At 39.5% G+C, this 18,921-nt stretch overlaps 1 protein-coding gene across 2 annotated transcripts in view; it reads right to left on the minus strand.

The window, feature by feature from the left end:
* Positions 1–18,921, minus strand: part of LOC142345524 (uncharacterized) — a 562,956-nt gene that overhangs the window by 64,732 nt on the left and 479,303 nt on the right. The window contains exons 2-7 of one of the 2 annotated variants that reach the window (XM_075397596.1): positions 17,866–18,068; positions 17,018–17,230; positions 15,852–16,019; positions 13,883–14,106; positions 13,382–13,480; positions 12,258–12,403 (exon numbers count right to left, since the gene is read on the minus strand). In XM_075397596.1, coding sequence (XP_075253711.1) covers positions 12,258–12,403; positions 13,382–13,480; positions 13,883–14,106; positions 15,852–16,019; positions 17,018–17,230; positions 17,866–17,962 — 947 coding nt within the window. In that variant the 5' untranslated portion in view covers positions 17,963–18,068. Of the gene's footprint in view, positions 1–12,257; positions 12,404–13,381; positions 13,481–13,882; positions 14,107–15,851; positions 16,020–17,017; positions 17,231–17,865; positions 18,071–18,921 lie in introns of both variants that reach the window. The other variant, XM_075397597.1, reaches the window with a different exon arrangement.

An 18,921-nucleotide genomic window follows, 5' to 3' on the forward strand; every position in this document is an offset into this window, starting at 1 on the left:
TAAAGATTTGAGTTTTAATTTGATTTTTTGATTGCTTTTCGATTAGAAGCTTTTGCAGTAGATAGTAGCCCAGAGTGGTGCTCAAAAGAATTGTGGCATTGTTTGAGCCAACTGCATCCCCATCCACGCCATGCCAAATTGTTAATTCTCGTTAGTTTTTTAGTATGCAGATATATCATTTGGAATAGATGTTTTAGAAATGGGATCAAGTTCTGTGTTCATCGAGTCCGACTTTTATGGGCGTTGATTGACCTCAGAACAAATTGTCAAGTTTCTAATAAAGTGATTCCTTAGTATTGTTGAGACAGTACTTTAATCCGGAATTTAGAATCAAAAATTCAACAACCATTTTGTCCCGTAAAGGAAATGAAATTGCCGAGACCCGATTGTTCTGGGAGTGAATTGCCGCACAGCTCAGAAAATGATGTTTGAAGAAAAGAACTTCAGCTGTTTCCAATTTCTTTCAACAGGTTTATGTGGCCTCTGGACCTATCCATAAATGACAAACTTAAACTTTGTAATTGTAGCCCGACTGACATCAAGCTTATCCACAACAATAGGAAGATCGAATGCACTCTAAAACGTACTATAAAGAAGAGCACAATTGAAGATGTCTTGAGAGCCAAAAAATCAGAATGTAAAAGATAAAGAATCAAGGGGAAAAGTAACATCGAATCTCAACTTAATAATGAATGGAGTTGAAGCAGTTAACTACTTCAAGATTGAACGACTGCGAGAAAAATTGAGCCAATCTATGGTTACTTAAAAACGCATTTAAAAAATCAACCACAATTTAAAACGCAAAAAATTTCTATTTCTAACCTCAACGTTTTAAGTAAGCCACAAGTCTGGTGAGATAAGGCTCCGAAAGTTGTGATCACAAGAGTTGTAGCGTTGATTGAACCAACCGCGCACCCTCAATTTTATCCCTGTTGTATCAACCAATAACACGAAAGATATGAAACGCAAATTTCATAAGGAATTATTTTTTAACCTCAACCAAGTCACAGGTGGATTGTGAAACAAAAGCGGTACTCACTAGGCTGTGGCGTGGATTGAACTTACCACGGGACCTTAATGTTTTTTATCTGTCGCATCAAACAATAACATCGAAAAGAATAGAGACGCAAAAATTATCTACCGAAATCATAAAGACCCAAGAAACAATTCGTAAACTAATCTTTTCAAATCGGATATGCATTACATCGACTTGCTGCTTACATGTGGATTTGGAAATGTTTAAGCAACGAGCAACCAGTGAATAATCAAACAATTTTGAAACTATATAATAGATCAAAATTGATTCGACCAGCTCGCTCGAATAAAGGAACTTCATCTCAAAATTTCGACAATTTTGACAATGATCTCATGAAAGAGGCACGTTGTTCGATGTGGGTGTTTGTGGATAAATGAGACAAGAAATCGATTGTAATTCCATAAAAAAAGTTATGGCCGACTGAAATGACGACCACTCAACATAGAGTAATTTGTCAAAATCGGCCACGATTCGTTACAAAAAAAGATCGAGTGCTCTCTAGTGTTGTCTTTAGAAAGAACGTGACTTCTGACGCTATGGAAGTCATACATCAGAAAATGGTTGATGCTCGCGGACAAGTGAGCGATTTATATTATTACGGATCTCAACCCTCACCATCACCTGCCCAACCTAGCCTCAAAAGGCCAGCTTAAAAAGCCTCACCAATCAAACCCAAGCTGAATCTAAAAAGCACGAGAACACGCATGTGGGGAACAATTGGTAGCAAAAAAATCGAACACCGACGGAGACATCGGGTAACGACAAAAACGACATTTCTGATGACGGCTGTTGATGAGAAGCTACGGAAGATCATTGCCGTTCAGGAAGCTCACGCTAGGAAAATAGCACAGGAAAACAAACGATTCCGGACTAGATTTGCTGAGCTCTACAAAAAAACGGGGTGATCGATCCTCAGTTCGCGTTATCTCGACATTTGAAGATCCTAATGTTCCGAGAACTAGATTTGACCCTCACTTCTATAGAAGTCTTCTAGCAGCAACCGTTTAGTGCCGATGAAAGTTTTGACCTAATCAATCACAGGTTATGTGCTACAACATTTTTGTTTCAAACAGGATAAAGTTTAATTCAATCAAGTCATTTATACGAATTAAAAGGGTTCTGGCTTCTCTTAGCCTCTGGCATTTTCTGAATTCTTGTGATATCTGTGGTATCAAGTATAACACATAAAAAAGTTGAGTCGAAAATGCGAAGGAATTAATTTCAAGCTTCAACCAATAAAATCAGACATAACTCTTGATACTTTGTTGCGTTTCTGTTAACAAAAAAAATCTTTTGCAGTCTGAATTCAAATAACTGCTCCATGTTTTTCCCTCAACCGAGAAATCGGCTACCAGTTTAGTGAACTGAATTTCCAAGAGCGGAGTTCAGCTTGCGTGTCACATCATTGGCTTAGAACGTTCCCCTCTTTTATTATCTGTTGTGTCGACCAATTGCATTTAACAAATCAACCAAAATTTAAGAGTCAAAAAATTTCCAAATCTAACCTCAACGTTTTAACTAAGCCACAAGTCTGGTGAATAGAGGCTCCGAAAGTTGTGCTCACAAGAGTTGTCGCGTTGATTGAACCAACCGCGCACCCCTTAATTTTATCCCTGTTGTATCAACCAATAACACGAAAGATATGAAACGCAAATTTCTTGGGGAATTATTTTTAACCTCAACCAAGTCACAGGTGGATTGTGAACCAAAAGTGGTGCTCACTAGGCTGTGGCGTTGATTGTACTTACCACGCGACCTTCATTTTTTTTATCTGTCGCATCAAACAATAACATCCAAAAAAATGGAGATGCAAAAATTATTTACCGAAATCATGAAAATTTAAAGACCCAAGAAATAAGACATAAACTGATCTTTTCAAATCGGATATGAATTACAGCGGCTTGCAGCTTACATGTTGATTTGAAAATGTTAAAGCAAAGAGCAACCAGTGAATAATCAAACAACTTTGAAACTATATAATAGATCATAAATGATTCGACCAACTCGCTCTAATAAAGGATATTCATCTCAAAACTTTTTCGACGATTTTGACAATCATCTCATGAAAGAGGCGCAATGTCCGATGACGGTGTTTGTGGAAAAATGAGACAAGAAATCGATTGTAATTCCATACAAAACTTATGGCCGACTGAAATGACCACTCAACATAAATTAAATTGGCAAAATCGGCTATAATTAGTTACAAAAAAAAGGATCGAGTGCTCTCTAAGTGTTGTCCTTTGAAAGAATAAGACATCTGATGCTATGGAAGTCATACATCAGAAAATGGTTGATGCTGACGGGCAAGTGAGCGATGTATATTATTACGGACCTCAACCGTCACCATCACCTGCCCGATCTAGCCTTAAAAGGCCAGCTTAAAAGGCCTAACCAATCAAACCCAAGCCGAATCGAAAAAGCACGAGAACACGCATGTGGGGAACAATTCGTAGCAAAAAAAACGAACACCGAGGGAGACCTCGGTTAGCGACAAAAACAAAATTTCTGATGACGGTTGTTGATGAGAAGTTACGGAAGATCATTGCCGTTCAAGAAGCTCACGCTAGGAAAATAGCAAAGGAAAACAAAAGATTCCGGACTAGATTTGCTGAGCTCTACAAAAAAACAACGGGGTGATCGATCCTCAGTTCCCGTTATCTCGACATCTGAAGATCCTAATGTTCCGAGAACTAGACTTGACCCTCACTCCTATAGAAGTTCCGTATACATTCGGAACTCTTCTAGTAGCAACTGTTTAGTGCCGATGAAAATTGTGACCTAATCAATCACAGGTTAAGAGTAAAAATTAGAGAAAATACCTGTCGTACGGCGGCTAATGCTGAGGAAGCCCCTTTCTGAGAATTTGTGGTACGGTTTTATTGCAACGACACAGCAAATGATCTCAAGGAAGCTGTATGAGGTGCAAATTAGTATGGCACCCACAAGAAACGCAAAGGCAGTTGAAAATGACGAGAATGTAGATCCAGAAAATGATTTGAAAAACTTCATATTTTACTTGAGATTCCGAGTTTGGTGTTTGATCCCAACTTTGTCTTGGCGGTCTAAACTTTGCTCTAACTCAACTTTTAAGATTAAGTTTAAAGCTGACAGAGGTTGCTAATTCTTTTGTAACAGTAGTCAAAGCTTCGTCATTTGAAAAACTGGTTTCTTTGAATGTTAGAAATGAAAACACCTGCCCTGACTTCCACTAAGTGAAAATATGATACATTTCGATAAGTTTCTCAGTCACATTCCTATTTTTCAACTGAAAACTTGTTTGCAGAAAAAACTAACAGCTCGAAATTTGAGTTCAAAACTTATCGCCATTGCAAACAAAATTGTTTTTACTCTGCGTAGTGTTTACTCATGTTCGACGCTTTATCGTCAAGGTCTGCTGTAACGGCTGCTTTCCTTGTGTTTCACAAAGAAAGTTTTACACCGCCCAGTTCGTTCTGAGTGGTTACAAAATCTGTCCGGATACTTCGTTTATGCAGTTCGCTTTTGTAACTGTATATCCGTTCTGCTGTACTTACCGTTGCATTACAAATTCAGTTCGTAACTATTGGCTAATCTTAGTTTTTTCAACTATCAATTTGAACTGGATTGCTACAGATCACACAATACGGGATCTCTTTATGTATACCAGCTCAATCCGATAGAAAAAACAAATCGAAGACAAAGATATATGTCTAAGACCTGTTTGTGCAAAAATATTTAAATTTAAACTTAAGTTGGCTTTTGCTGTTTGTACTCACAAGTTGAGAATACCAGAAGTTGGGGTTGTAACAGTTGAATTTCAGCCCCAATAATCCGTTGATGCAAGACACAGTAACAGAATTTATGGCTCAAGAATAATGTTTTTGAATACAAGACACAGTAACAATTTACTGCTCAGGAATATTTCTAGTTCAAGACACAGTAACACGTTATTTACTGCTCAAGACAACTTGTTTTGCAATATTTTGCTGAGTTATACTTTCAGCCGTTTTCTGCGGCTACTACGTTGAGTTCTGTGTGTTGCTTTTTGTTATTTCCCCCTTTTCTCTTTTTTCTCACGTGACAAACTGTAACTAGAACTAGAACTATAACTATAACTATTAAATGACTAAGACATCAGAAAGTGTTTTGTTTCTATTTTCCCCGCCTTTGCAAGCTTGTTATTCCTTAAGCTCAGCTCCAACATCGCCGGCCCTGTTTTCCTTCGTGAAAACATCATCGTCAGTTGGAAGTACTGGAGCGAGCTTCACTACGGGCCTCTTGTAGTATCCATCTTTTGTTCGGATTTTCGCTGATCGAATCACTCCGTCGGAACCTTCAAACGTTTCGGTTATTCGACCCAGATTGTAATATCCACGTTTGTCACTGTCTTCCACTAACCACACAAGATCACCCTGCTGAAGACTTCTGTCCGTTGTGGCCTGCCATTTCTTTCGACTATTCAACGTTGGCAAGTATTCTTTACGGAATCTGTCCCAGATGAGGTCTGCGTAAGCTTGTGTTTGTCGGAAGAGCTTTCTATGATCAACAAATTGCTCTGCACCTGATAGATACGGTAAACAAAGGTTCTTGTTGCCAAGTAGGAAATGGTTTGGAGTAATAGCTTCTAAATCGGTAGCATCAGAACTGACTTGTGTCAGCGGTCTAGAGTTCAACGTCTGTTCAACAAGACACATCGTGGTTGACAGAACATCCTCCGTGACTGATCGATTGCCCAGCACTGCGTACATTGCCTTCTTGCAACTCCTAACCAGTCTTTCCCACACTCCTCCAAAGTGTGGTGCTGCAGGTGGGTTGAACTTCCATCTGATACCTTGTTGAATCAGATGTTCTTCAATTCGCACCTTGTTCCATGCTGCTATATACTCTGCCAGTTCTTTTTCAGCTCCAACGAAGTTTGTCCCGTTATCGCTAATCATTTTGACCGGTTTGCCTCTTCGTGCAATGAATCGCATAATTGCGTTCAGACAACAATCAGTGTCTAATTTTGGTACAATCTCTATATGTACCGCACGTACAGTAAGGCATGTGAATAGACAGCACCAACGCTTTTCGTTTCTTCGACCAATCTTTACTGTGAATGGTCCGAAATAGTCTACGCCCACATTCGAGAACACTGTTGACGCGACTAATCGTTCTTCAGGTAGTTCTGCCATTACTGGTGCCTTTGTTTGGGCTCTTCCCTTTCGACATCTAATGCATTTGTTTTTGATCGATCTCAAAGCATTTCGTATGCCTAGGATCCAAAATTTCTGCTGAACTATGTTTCTGACATGTTCAGTACCTTCGTGATGATTATTCTTATGTTCATTTTGCAAGAATAATTCAACTACATGGTGCTTCCAATGTAACAGTATTGGATGCTTGGTTTCGAAGTTCAGATGACTTTTACCTATTCTGCCTTGAGCACGAATAAGTCCTTGCTGGTCAATGAATGGTTAAAACTGGAGGATTTTGCTGTTTTTTGGAATTTCCTTTTCAGCCTTGAGATATTTCATCTCCTCAGCAAACTGTTCTTGCTGCAGTAGTCTGAAGATGCTTGCTTGTGCACCCTCTCTTTCTTCAACACTTAGTGTTTTTGTTGCCGGTTTATGTTTTTTGAATACACGCTGTACGTATGCCATTGTATTTACAAGTCGATTGAAATTGCTGAATCGTTCCCACTGAACAATCAGCTTCTTCTCTTCAACCTTTGCTGAGAAAACCATTTCGTCGTTTTGTTCGTCTGAAGCAAATGTTAAATTCAACTGTTCAGGCCATTCGTTCTCTCGTTGCTTCAACCAGGCCGGCCCAGTGAGCCATTCGCTTCTCTTAAGTTCGTCAACGTTGATCGCTCGTGTCCCGATGTCAGCTGGATTGTTAATACCACTCACATGATTCCACTGTGAAACATTAGTTGTATCCAAAATCTCAGCTACTCTGTTTGCAACAAACACCTGTTGCTTACGGTGGGAGCTGTGAATCCATTGCAGAACAGTAGTGGAGTCTGTCCAAAAGTTACAACTCTGAATCTTCGATTCGTGTTCCTTCACTATCTGTTCTTTAAGTCTCACTGCCATCACTGCTGCTTGTAGTTCCAAGCGTGGTATGGAAAGGTGTCGCATCGGTGCGACTCTGCACTTTCCGATTACAAATGCTAAGTCTGCTGAGTATTCTTTGGGCTTTGAACGTAGGTAAGCCACTGCGCACATTGTGTCTTCAGATGCGTCGGCAAACACATGAAGTTCCCATTTGTCCTTGGCTGTGCTGAAGTATCTTCTATCAATGCTTGTTTCCGCTACTTCTGGAAGCTGCGCTTTCCACTTCAGAAACTTTTCTTCTTCGTTAGGTTCTACTGATTTGTCCCAATGTTGTCCATTTTTGGTCCAAATGCTCTTCAGTAGTCGTCTCATATGAACACTGAATGGTGCGAACAATCCAAGAGGATCGAACACTGAAGAAACTAGAGATAAGATCTTCCTTTGGGTGATTGGGGTCTCAACTTCTTTGCTTGTACCTCTACAAACCTGTAGACTATCATCGGTAATCGTCCACTGAAGCCCAAGCACCGATGACCCTTCCTGGCTGGGTTCTACTTCAACCTGCTTTGCTTTGCTGATTGATCTTAAGTCCTCTGGGATTGCGTTGGTTACCAAGTCGCTGTTGGCGATCCACTTCTTCAGTTCAAATCCATGTTTTGAGAGAAGAGGTTGCAGTTGTTTGAAAACCTTGATTGCTTCTTCAGGTGTTTCGACTGACTTGATGAAATCGTCCATGTAGAAGTTGTTTTGGATTGTTTTTGCTGCAATTGGGAACTCGTCTTCGTTATCGATCGCTACTCGCCTCAGAGCGTAGTTGGCACATGTTGGTGAACTCTTTGCTCCGAAAACATGACGCTGATACTCGTAAATTTGCACAGGTTCGTTCATTGTTGGTCGCCACAGGAATCTCAAGCAGCTTTTATCCCCTTCAGGAACTTGCACTTGCAGAAACATTGATTCAATATCTGCGGTTAGGGCTATTGGTCCTTCTCGAAATCTGAATATTGTTCCGATCAACCCGTGTAGCAGATCGGGTCCGGCTAACAACTTGTCATTTAGACATACATCCTTGTATTTTGCTGCAGCGTTGCAAACACGGCGAACTTTACCCGGTTTGTTGGGGTTTAGTACTGGATGGTGTGGCAAATACCATTCCTTTCCGAAAGTGCCTTTGACTTCCGATTTGCCAAGGATCTTCACAAATCCCTTTTCAACATCTGTATCAATTGACTGTTGATACAATTCTTTTAACTTTGGGTCTCGTTGGAATCTTCGTTCCAGTGAGTAGAGCTGACCAAGGGCTGAGCCGTAGTTGTTTGGAAGACTGGGTTCTGGTTCATTCCAGAGCATGCCAACTTCGTACCGCTCGCCTGTAAACTTTGTCGTGCTCTCTAGAAATTTCTGAGCTTGCTGCTCTTTCTTTGATTGACTTACAACATTTATTTTGGAAGCATAAGTTTCTATGTCCCACCATGATTGGATATTTTCTGCCACTTTCACATCTTCTGTGGAGGCGAAATGACAAACATTTTGACTTTTCTTGCCTGTCATGGGACCACTGACTACCCATCCTAATTCTGTTAAGACGGCGAAAGGCTCACTTCGTGTTCCAATCTTATAGTCCAATGGACGTTGAATTTCATAGGCATCTTGTCCAAGTATGATGCCTACTTCCATCAGGTGGAATCTTCTGTTTGTGAGAACATTCAGGTGTCTGAATTTGTTCTTCAGTTCTTTGTAGTCATATGTTGTGTTTCCCAACGAGATTGATGGGTGTGCAAACGCTTCAACAGAATGCACTTTTGAATTTAGTCCCTTTATTGTGATAGGAACCTTCTCTGTCCTCAAATCTTGCGTCCCATGTATGCCAGCTATGTTCAAGGTAACGTCCGTGCCTTTGGCTTGTAGTTGATTCTTGACACTTTGGTCGATGAATGAAACTGTTGACCCACTATCGAGGAAAGCATAGGTAGTCAGCCTGTTACCACCACTCTGAACCGATACAGGAACTATTTGAAGAAAACTAGTAACTTGGTTACTCTGGTTTATTGTTGCTGCGCTTACATTAACTGCGTGACTACCCTCGTCCATTTGGTTTTCTGAGTGTAGCAGTCTGTTGTGCTTTTTGGTACATCCGTTTATACCGCACAATTTGGCTTTGCAATCTTTGATTGCATGTCCTTTTCCCAGACATCCATAACATAAGCGTTCTCTCCTCACTGCCACGTATCGATCATTCACACTCATGTTTTTGAATGATGGACAGTTCCAAATTTTATGAGTGCCATCGGCTAATGGACAGTGATCGCTTTGCGTCTGCTTGGTTTCTTGCAGGTTCGAACTTGCACTGAAGTTCGATGTCTTCGAGAATTGTTTTTCTCTATTTGCGTTGCGTCGGTCTTCTTCTTTGCGTTCCCCTTTAAACGCTGAAAACCCTTCATGCACGAATGCCATTCGTGATAGCCATTTTTCAAACATGATAAGGTCAGGCCAGTCCTCGTCTTTGTCATCGACGTAGAACCACCATTTTTCTTTAAGAACTTGAGGTAGCTTATCAACTGCCATGTACAATGTGGAACTTGATTGCAAATCACCAATATGTTTGTACTCTTTGAGCACGTTCACGAAGTTAGATACAATAACAGAAAAATTAATCAGGCTGGTTGAATCATGAGGTTTCACTTGATTAGCTTTTCGTAGGCTCTCGAGCTGCGCATCTATAATTACATGCGGTCTTCCAAATTTTCTTTCTAAAATGTTCCAGGCAGCACTATAAAACTGTCCAGAATAGCCCATTCCCGAGATTGCAGATTTTGCTTTGCCTGTTAGCAGAGTCTTCAAATGGCTCATTTTTTCTGAGTCGGGAATCGTGCGTTTATCTACTGTTGCTATGAACATGCTAGACCACTCAGGCCACTCCAGCGGGTTTCCGTCAAAATTGTTCAACCTCAGTTTTGGTAAGCTACTGCTTGAATGTCCAGTGTTGTAGTGCCTTCCAGCTATCGGCGATATATCCCGCTCTTCAGCACTTGCTGAGCGTTCGCGAGAGTTTGGGTACCATGGGTAATGCCTCTGCTTATTCCGTTCAGGGCTGACGTCAAAGCGAGCTCTTGGTCGAATTGGCGTTCGCGTGTCGTTCATCGAATTCGCCCACTCCGAGACATCTCTCCCTTTTGGGGTCCAATTGAAAGGTGACTTGTCACGCGCCTTAGTCGATTGAGAACGGAAGTCATCTTTCTCCAACGCTGTTTTTTGCAATTGGCGCTCTAGGTCTCGCTCTTTTTCCCGAAGCTGATGTTGCATCTCTAGTTCTTTCATTTGCATTTCTAGATCCAACCTCTTTCGATCAAAGTGTGCTCGTTCGATTTGCAACTTTCTTTCAAATTCAATTTCAAATTCTTTTATTCGTTCTTCAACCCGACGTTTCACTGAAGATGCTTCCGAAGCGTTTTCTGTATCCTGGTTGATTGTCCGTGTAACCGTATTTGTCGTTGCATTGCTTGTGTTACCATGGTTTTGGTTAAACTCTGGAATTCCAACGTTTTGTTCTAACTGATGCACATTATTCGCAGGCGGTTGCTCTTCATTGGCATGAAGAGTTGACTGGCTTTGCTGGCTTGACATGTTTGTCTCTCCGTGGATATACGGTAACCACTCTGCGTTCAAATATTGAAAGTATTTTTCTCTCTCAAGTTTGCGTTTTAAAGAAATATCTGGGTCTCGGAGAGTCTCAGCTTTCTTATTCACGAGTTTTTGAATGCTGTCATCCAATTGCAGTATCTGCTGATAAAGAGTCTTGAGCTTGCTTGGTCGATCTCGCTTCTCAATGAGCTCAAAACCTTCTTCCTCTTTCTCAATCAAGTTGTTTCGCAAGTTGTTGATCTGTCGATCCAAAACGCTTTGACTCTGTGACGGAGTCACTTCTTGTGTACTTTGGGACTGCAGCTTGAATCTCTACAGCTCCTTTGTTTGTTTGCTTTAATTGAGCTTGCTTTTCAACGTTCCTATTCGCTTTGCCTAATTGGCTTTGCGTTGTTGAATTACTCGTTGAGTTTTGTTCTCGTTCGTCGATGACTTCGTCACTTCGACTGTTGGGTTGGACAGCAGTTTATTCCACTGTCCGGGTCGGCGGACCAAATGTAACGGCTGCTTTCCTTGTGTTTCACAAAGAAAGTTTTACACCGCCCAGTTCGTTCTGAGTGGTTACAAAATCTGTCCGGATACTTCGTTTATGCAGTTCGCTTTTGTAACTGTATATCCGTTCTGCTGTACTTACCGTTGCATTACAAATTCAGTTCGTAACTATTGGCTAATCTTAGTTTTTTCAACTATCAATTTGAACTGGATTGCTACAGATCACACAATACGGGATCTCTTTATGTATACCAGCTCAATCCGATAGAAAAAACAAATCGAAGACAAAGATATATGTCTAAGACCTGTTTGTGCAAAAATATTTAAATTTAAACTTAAGTTGGCTTTTGCTGTTTGTACTCACAAGTTGAGAATACCAGAAGTTGGGGTTGTAACAGTTGAATTTCAGCCCCAATAATCCGTTGATGCAAGACACAGTAACAGAATTTACTGCTCAAGAATAATGTTTTTGAATACAAGACACAGTAACAATTTACTGCTCAGGAATATTTCTAGTTCAAGACACAGTAACACGTTATTTACTGCTCAAGACAACTTGTTTTGCAATATTTTGCTGAGTTATACTTTCAGCCGTTTTCTGCGGCTACTACGTTGAGTTCTGTGTGTTGCTTTTTGTTATTTCCCCCTTTTCTCTTTTTTCTCACGTGACAAACTGTAACTAGAACTAGAACTATAACTATAACTATTAAATGACTAAGACATCAGAAAGTGTTTTGTTTCTATTTTCCCCGCCTTTGCAAGCTTGTTATTCCTTAAGCTCAGCTCCAACATCTGCTCTCTACGTTTTTTTATCCTAGTGGTCTGTGCACATGTTTTACAGCGTTCTATGCTACTTGCTGTTTACTTTAAATATAATTGCTATTTTGTTTTCCATGATTCGGTATAATCAAGAAGTTAACAATATGCTTGCCGTGTGTGCAGATTATTTCGCAGCATTATGCCCGCAAGGATTTTGTGGTAAAGGTTGTGGAGTTTTTACTGGTTTCTAATCAGAGAGGCAGAAACCAGGTGTGTAAAAAATCCCCTTCGGTTCACAAAGAAGAACTAACAAGTGTCTGGGGTCCTCTTCCAACAACTCATTTGAGAACCGCTTCAGTCTCTTGTCACCTCCAACAGATCCCACCACTTGGCCACCACTCACACCCACATTGTTAGAACTGCCCGAGGATTCAGTGGACCCACTTGACGTGAGCGTCTGAAAACAAGCATTGGTGCGAATTTAATCATTTTTTATATAGCTATTTGGATCTTTTCCGTTTAAGCCCCCACCCCCATCTAAGTCGGTGCATATTATTGGCAACCCAAACGCACGTGCCATATTTTTACATAATGATTTACTATGTAATGGCACGTGCTCTGTAAATGGGGGCGCGTAACGTACTGGGGGGGGGGGGGGTGGTGGGCACAAACGGAACCATTTACCTTGAGTATAAAACAAACATAATATTTGAAAGCAAATATTTGGTACAATTAACCCAAACTTCCCTTCGGAAACCGTGAAAAACCTCAACTGTAGCCAACACTAACAAATTCGATCGGTCAAATAATTGTCAAGACAGTTTGAATTGAAATGTGCCGTGGTTGAATTTAACCTGGTTAAATCCCCTCCACCAACCGTAACCTCAAATTCTAATTCTGTTGTGAACCAAGAGAAGCGATCCGTTTTGTCCGGCAGAAGGGAGCTGGAAGTAAAATTCCTAAGGATAAATGTCTGCACAACTATTTTTGCTTCGTGGAAGGCTGATATACGAGGGAGGAAAGCTTGTGCGTCTGCAGATTTTGTGAAAGAACTATTTTATCAGATCATATACTTTATTGCGCTTTATGTCACCGCTTGAAAAATTTCACGCAATCATCAACTGAACGAAAAACTTTCTGTTAATAAAGAAGGAATTAAGGGTCTTTCCCAACATAGTCCCATATTATAGCATATTTACCACGATTGGGAGGAGGCTCTATAGGTTATATGACCATTAAGCTGGGGGGGGGGGGGGGGGGCTATAATGGGAAAGACCCTGAATTAATTTCTCCAATGAAAACTACTTACAATTACTTGGTCATGTAAAATTTTAACAATTTGTCAGTGGATCCGCCGTTTAATTCAATCTTTTCTTCTAAGGATGACTGTTTTACGCAGAGGGATAACTATAGTTCACGTGCAAAGTGAGAATACCTGTTGAGTAGTAAGGGTTTCGTTAGTCTTGTTAGTTTTGTAGACAAGATAGCCCACTTTCGGGTCGGCCAATGTTCCACACTTCTCGTAAATCCCACCCTGAAATAAAAACTCAAATTGACTAACTATCAGTCCATTAAGTTCTAAATTAGTTTATAAATCAGCTTAATTTTATGCAAAAAAATTGGCTAGAATATGCTTTTAAAAGCTTTCACTCAAAACAAACAATTTAGCTGCATTTATCGGCTATTTCCGATTTCACAAGTATAACTTTTTAGTTCAACTTTTTAGTTGTGAAAAATATCATTATAAAGCCCGTCCAGTGTAGAAAATGGAATTAAAAAGATTTTTTATAGTACAAAAAGATAAAAGTACAAATTTTGGCCATCATGACCGATACAATACCAACGCTATTTTAACACTCGACCATGAAATTCGCATCAGGACCCAGAGAGTACCAAGTTCTTGCATCAATTTTTAGCACACATTTTAAACTGTAACCTCTTGTGCAAATGCTTGTAGTCCTGAATCTTTGATAAAATGACTGAGATTATTCTGAAGTTGGTTTCTAGCTGATGCGACTCCACTGTTCAGTACTCTGTATTGAGTAGTGTGTCTCACTCCGTCACCACTAGTGACACTTCCAACTGAAGATAGCGAAGAGAGATGACTCTTGTTTGGTACTGATGATGATGCAGTTACTGCAACCTGTTTGTCTCCAGAGCCTCAAAAAGAAACTAATCTGCAATCACTGAATGATAGAGACGGTTAAAAAGGGTGAAACAAAGAAAGTACCGACCCTACAAATAGTGTCGGTCAACTCGGGGCCGGAAAGTCAACTCTTACATACATGCATAAATTCTGACTGTTGTCAAGCATCAAAGGGCATCATATGCATAATAAATATAACCGACTCAAACGACCGACAAGCGGTTGGCTTCGTCGGTAGCTGCAGCTTAAAGAGGCTAGCTTTAGCCTTATTGAAGGGGCGTGGGGTGAGCATGGGGGATGGAATGAGGTGGAGAGGGCGGGGGTTCGAAGTGGGAGAAGGTGGATTGTGAGGGGGGTTCAAATTGCCATTCACAACATGAATTTCAGTCTCCTGAACAGTTCCGATGAATCAGATACTTAGAGACTAGTAAGCCGTGAGGCTCTAATTGAACTCATGCCCTCCGGGAGTTGCCTGTTTATACGGTTTTTGAGGACCAAAAGTTAAAACGTCAAAAAAAATCGGTCAAGTGGAAATTCGCATAAAAACGCCACAGCACTAATGTAATTGCATAAAATTTGTTTGAGAGAAATTAAAATTTTATTGTATCCTGGAATTTTTTTAAAAAAATTACATTAAATACCTTAAAAACTAGAAAATGTCTCTTCAACATTCGATTCGGTTTTGAAAATCTTTATAATGATTCCACAACTGTATACATATTATAACTTTATGTTTATAAGGGTTCGAAAAAAGGAGGTTAGCATGAAGTTGGGGGTTGGAACAATTATAAAATCGGATACTTAGAGAATATCACGCCGCAAGGCTCTAAAGGAATTCAATGCCCCGTTTATCCAGTTTTTAAAGAGGAACAGTCAAAAGCGCACTAAGAAAAATCGGCCGAGCGAAAAACTGCATTAAAAAGTCTACACAACTAAAATTGCTAAAAATTTTGTTTGAGAGCAATTAATAACTTGAAAGATTAAGATGGCGGAAAAAGAGCGAAATAGAATTTCGTACCTTAAAATAGAGATAGAAACAGTTACACAGAAATAAACTGAAAAAAGTTATCGACGCACCTCAAAAAGCTATGTAAAAACCATTCAGCAATAAATTTAGAAAACGCTTGTAAAAACTATTCCACGGAAGCCTTTTTATTAGGGACGAATATTACACATGAGTTCATTGACATAATTCAACCCAGAATTTAAAGCGCAATTTAAAGTCAATTTATTGTGTGAGGTGTCAAGTATGATCAAAATCATATAAAGCGGATGATAACATTTTGCTAGAGAGAGTGAGAAATGGCCTCTCGAGCGCAAACGCCATTAGTCAGAGGAAGAAGTCATTCAGAAGTTTTATCTTTTTCACCTTTGCTGTGTGTGAAGAAATGTAAAATGGAAGAAGAGCGTCAGACAAAGAAAAACCCCAAGAACACTGCAATATAGTTCCACTTAGCTTAAAGCTTTGCAGCTATAAAAAACTTCGCAGCTATAGAATGCAGCCCATACTACTGTTACTCAGAAACCAACTGTTACTTAAAAACTAATCCTAGAACCCTCTAATTGCTTCAATTAAAAATGAAAAGCTAGAGACACAAAATTTAAGAATTTTTTTAATCAAATGTCCAATTCTGTTTCGCTTTTCCGAAAAAAGATAAATGTCTGATAATTAAAGATTTCTCTCAAAAAAGCATTCAGAGACAGCCAGCAATTTGGAAAGCTTGAAGGCATTCAATGAGTCAGATGTTATCGGTTTTACCATTAGAAGTTGCGCCGCTGTGAACTACTGTGGGGAGAATCTTGAACTTCATTTGTTGTCCAATGGGGGGATTCATGCTACCTGAACCAGGCCGAGATGCAGTGACTGATGGACTAGGTTGATGAGACTCAGTCCTTGTTTGGCTTAGTGAGACAGAAGGGTGTTGTACTAAAACATCAGAATTAAGCAAATGTAAGTTATAACAACATCGGAAAGGGTGTATGACTTAATATAGTTATGATCGCCAACTTAATTCAGTTATTGATGGATAGGGTCTACCTGCTGAACGCCTCGACGTAAAACAGAAATGCAGGATATTAACAACTCAAATTTATTTTCAAACCTGTTTTTTTATCATGTGCAATGTTTGGTCTTCTCTTGTCAAAAATTTTTGCTAATTGGACGTTAATTGCTGTCATGAAGCAGAATGTGAAAAAAACTGGCTAATGAGGAGGATGATACAGTAAATGCAAATTGCTTTTGGCCTGAAATATGGCAGTTCTTTTTTTATTGTTGGACAAAATGCCCTCAAACTAAGATTGGGCTTTCAGATTTTTAACACTCAGTTACAAGAGTGAGTTTGGCTGTAATGTGAACAAGGTAACCATATAGACTAAGCGCTCAACATTGGACAGTTAGTCAACTTTCTCTAGTCAGCTGTCGCGAATTAACGCACACACAACTAATCGAGAAAAATCGTGAAAATTACCAAAAAAAAAATTGGATTAACCAGATTCCAAATAACCAACTGTTTTCAATCGAGCGGTCAGATACAATCCGGATCATAGTCTGTGTCTGAATCAGAGTCCTTCCATTCTGCGATGTTACTATGATATGTTTAAAATTTGTCACTGTTTTTCTATGATTGGACTCGGATCAGTTAAAAACTATAGAAAAAGTATGTCCAGTGAAGAATCATGTAAAAAAAATGGGTCTGAGTTTTTTCTATACAGAATGAGAGGTGAATCTACCATTAGTACACTCTGATTCAGTCCTGATTTAACGTTTTCCTATTGGGAATCAATGAATCAGGACTGATTTACTCTGACACTAGGGTCCGGGAATATTTACAACAAAAGTACTTGTGATATTTTTACATAATCACACTGCTGCGGTTTTTAACTAATAAGATTTTCTCATGAAGAGAAGACATTCATGATACTTACCTTCTGTGGTGTTAGATAACTGAGCTTCATGTGTAGAATGTAGCAACAATGAGGAAGACCTAAGCTGTGTCTGTGGATGTGAGGTGGATACTTCAGGAGGCGGATTTCTCACCAGCAAGGCGGATGAGGTGGAGGGTGGAATTAGATTAGAACCCAGTCTGACAAACGGTTGCTGCACTTCTGCACTATCGTGCGCAGGTAGCTCAGAGAAACCTAAACATCACTATCTAAATATTACGGGATCTTTTCCGTTTGTGTCTCCCCCCCCCCCCCCCCCAGCTTAGTGGGTGCATTTTATTGCAACCCCCAGACGCACGTGCCATATTTTTACATAATGATTTACTATGTAATGGTACGTGCTCTGTAACGGGGGGGGGGGCATTACGAAAAAGATCCCAAACTTCTAGCTAACTTTTGCATAACCTTTTGTATAAAAAAATCGGTTGCAACTCCTCTTTAACTGACTCAGCGCAATTAACTTGCCCATGTATGATTTTAAAACTGTCCTCCAATTGGATGGAAGAGTAACGGCATCTTCACTTCTCACTTGGTTCTCATTGTGTGACACCAGAAACTCTTAATTAGGCGACTTGAAGATAATCAACCCGTACATTTTTTTAAATTTCTTGAAGAAACGTAACGTTAATATAATCCCGCTGTGCTTTTCAGATTGTCTGCTATGTCTTACTTGCGTTCAAAGATCTCTTAAATTGTAAATTAGCTTTCTCTGAACTTACTCAGCTTTGTCACCATATCTTAAATAGAAACTTAACACTGGCTCAAAAACTTGAGACGAGGCTTAATGATCCTTTTTGGGTACCCAGTTACCAATAGTTAACAATACCAACCATCATCGCGGCTGTTCTCCGAGACCAGATGTTGATCATTCTCCACAGTGCCAGTTGTTCCAACAATATCTGTAGAGACATCCATAATTGTACTCATACGAATATCAAACCAACATTGTGATATGATAGTTCTGTCGGTGATTAGTACTCTCCGTATTGTGTAGACAATAGCTACTCATCAGTTGATGGAGACAAACACAGATCTGAAAAGCAATAGAGAGCATTCAAAATCCTTCATAACGATGATGACAAAGAACAGAAAAAAACGAGCCTGAAAAAATGACCGACCAAAATTTTTGCCTTGGCAAGGCATTTATGTTCTGCAAAGACATGATCGGCAAAGTCAGTTAGCAAAAAGTTCCAAACCGACACATGTAATCAAATTTTACCTAAATTTGAGGAGTGAGCGCTACATATCCCAGCAATTAACATTTATTTAACTACAACACCGAAATACATTGCAGCTTTCTATTGATTACATAAGCGACTTGACGAGTAAATATTAAATGAGGGAAAGCGAAATATTTGCCAGTTTTTCATTATCTAATTTATTATTATCAGTAAAAAATATGGAGTTTTCTACGTATTATGTAAATATCACTTCACTTTGCGGAAAACTTATATAAATGTAAGACGAGAAAAAACGCAATTTTTGAGGTAGATTTTACTCCCATTTTACATTACCAAATGTCTTATGACTTGATAGTTCTTCAGAGTAGCGCTGCTTTTTATAGGGAAAAAAGCAAAATTTTGATGTTCTTTTGAAAAAAATTTGTAGCAGACTAAGAACTGTAAATTTTTTCATGAATTTGTGTTCAATTGCAAAATTAAAAGACACAATTAATCTGTAATTATTAGCTCGTGTGGAATGAGCATACTTAGGATAGATATTTTTAGAACTTCAAGATCAAACATAACCGACTAACGTCAGGCGAATTGCACTCAAACGACCGTTTATGAGAACAAAAAGTCAAATGGATCGGACGAAAAATTGGTCAAGCAAAAAATCACATTAAAAAAAGACCAATAGGACTTATATAATTGCTAATAATTTTG

This window comes from Convolutriloba macropyga, chromosome 9, assembly GCF_964194025.1.
Source record: "Convolutriloba macropyga chromosome 9, txConMacr16.3, whole genome shotgun sequence".
In the NCBI taxonomy this organism is placed as follows: domain Eukaryota; kingdom Metazoa; phylum Xenacoelomorpha; order Acoela; family Convolutidae; genus Convolutriloba; species Convolutriloba macropyga.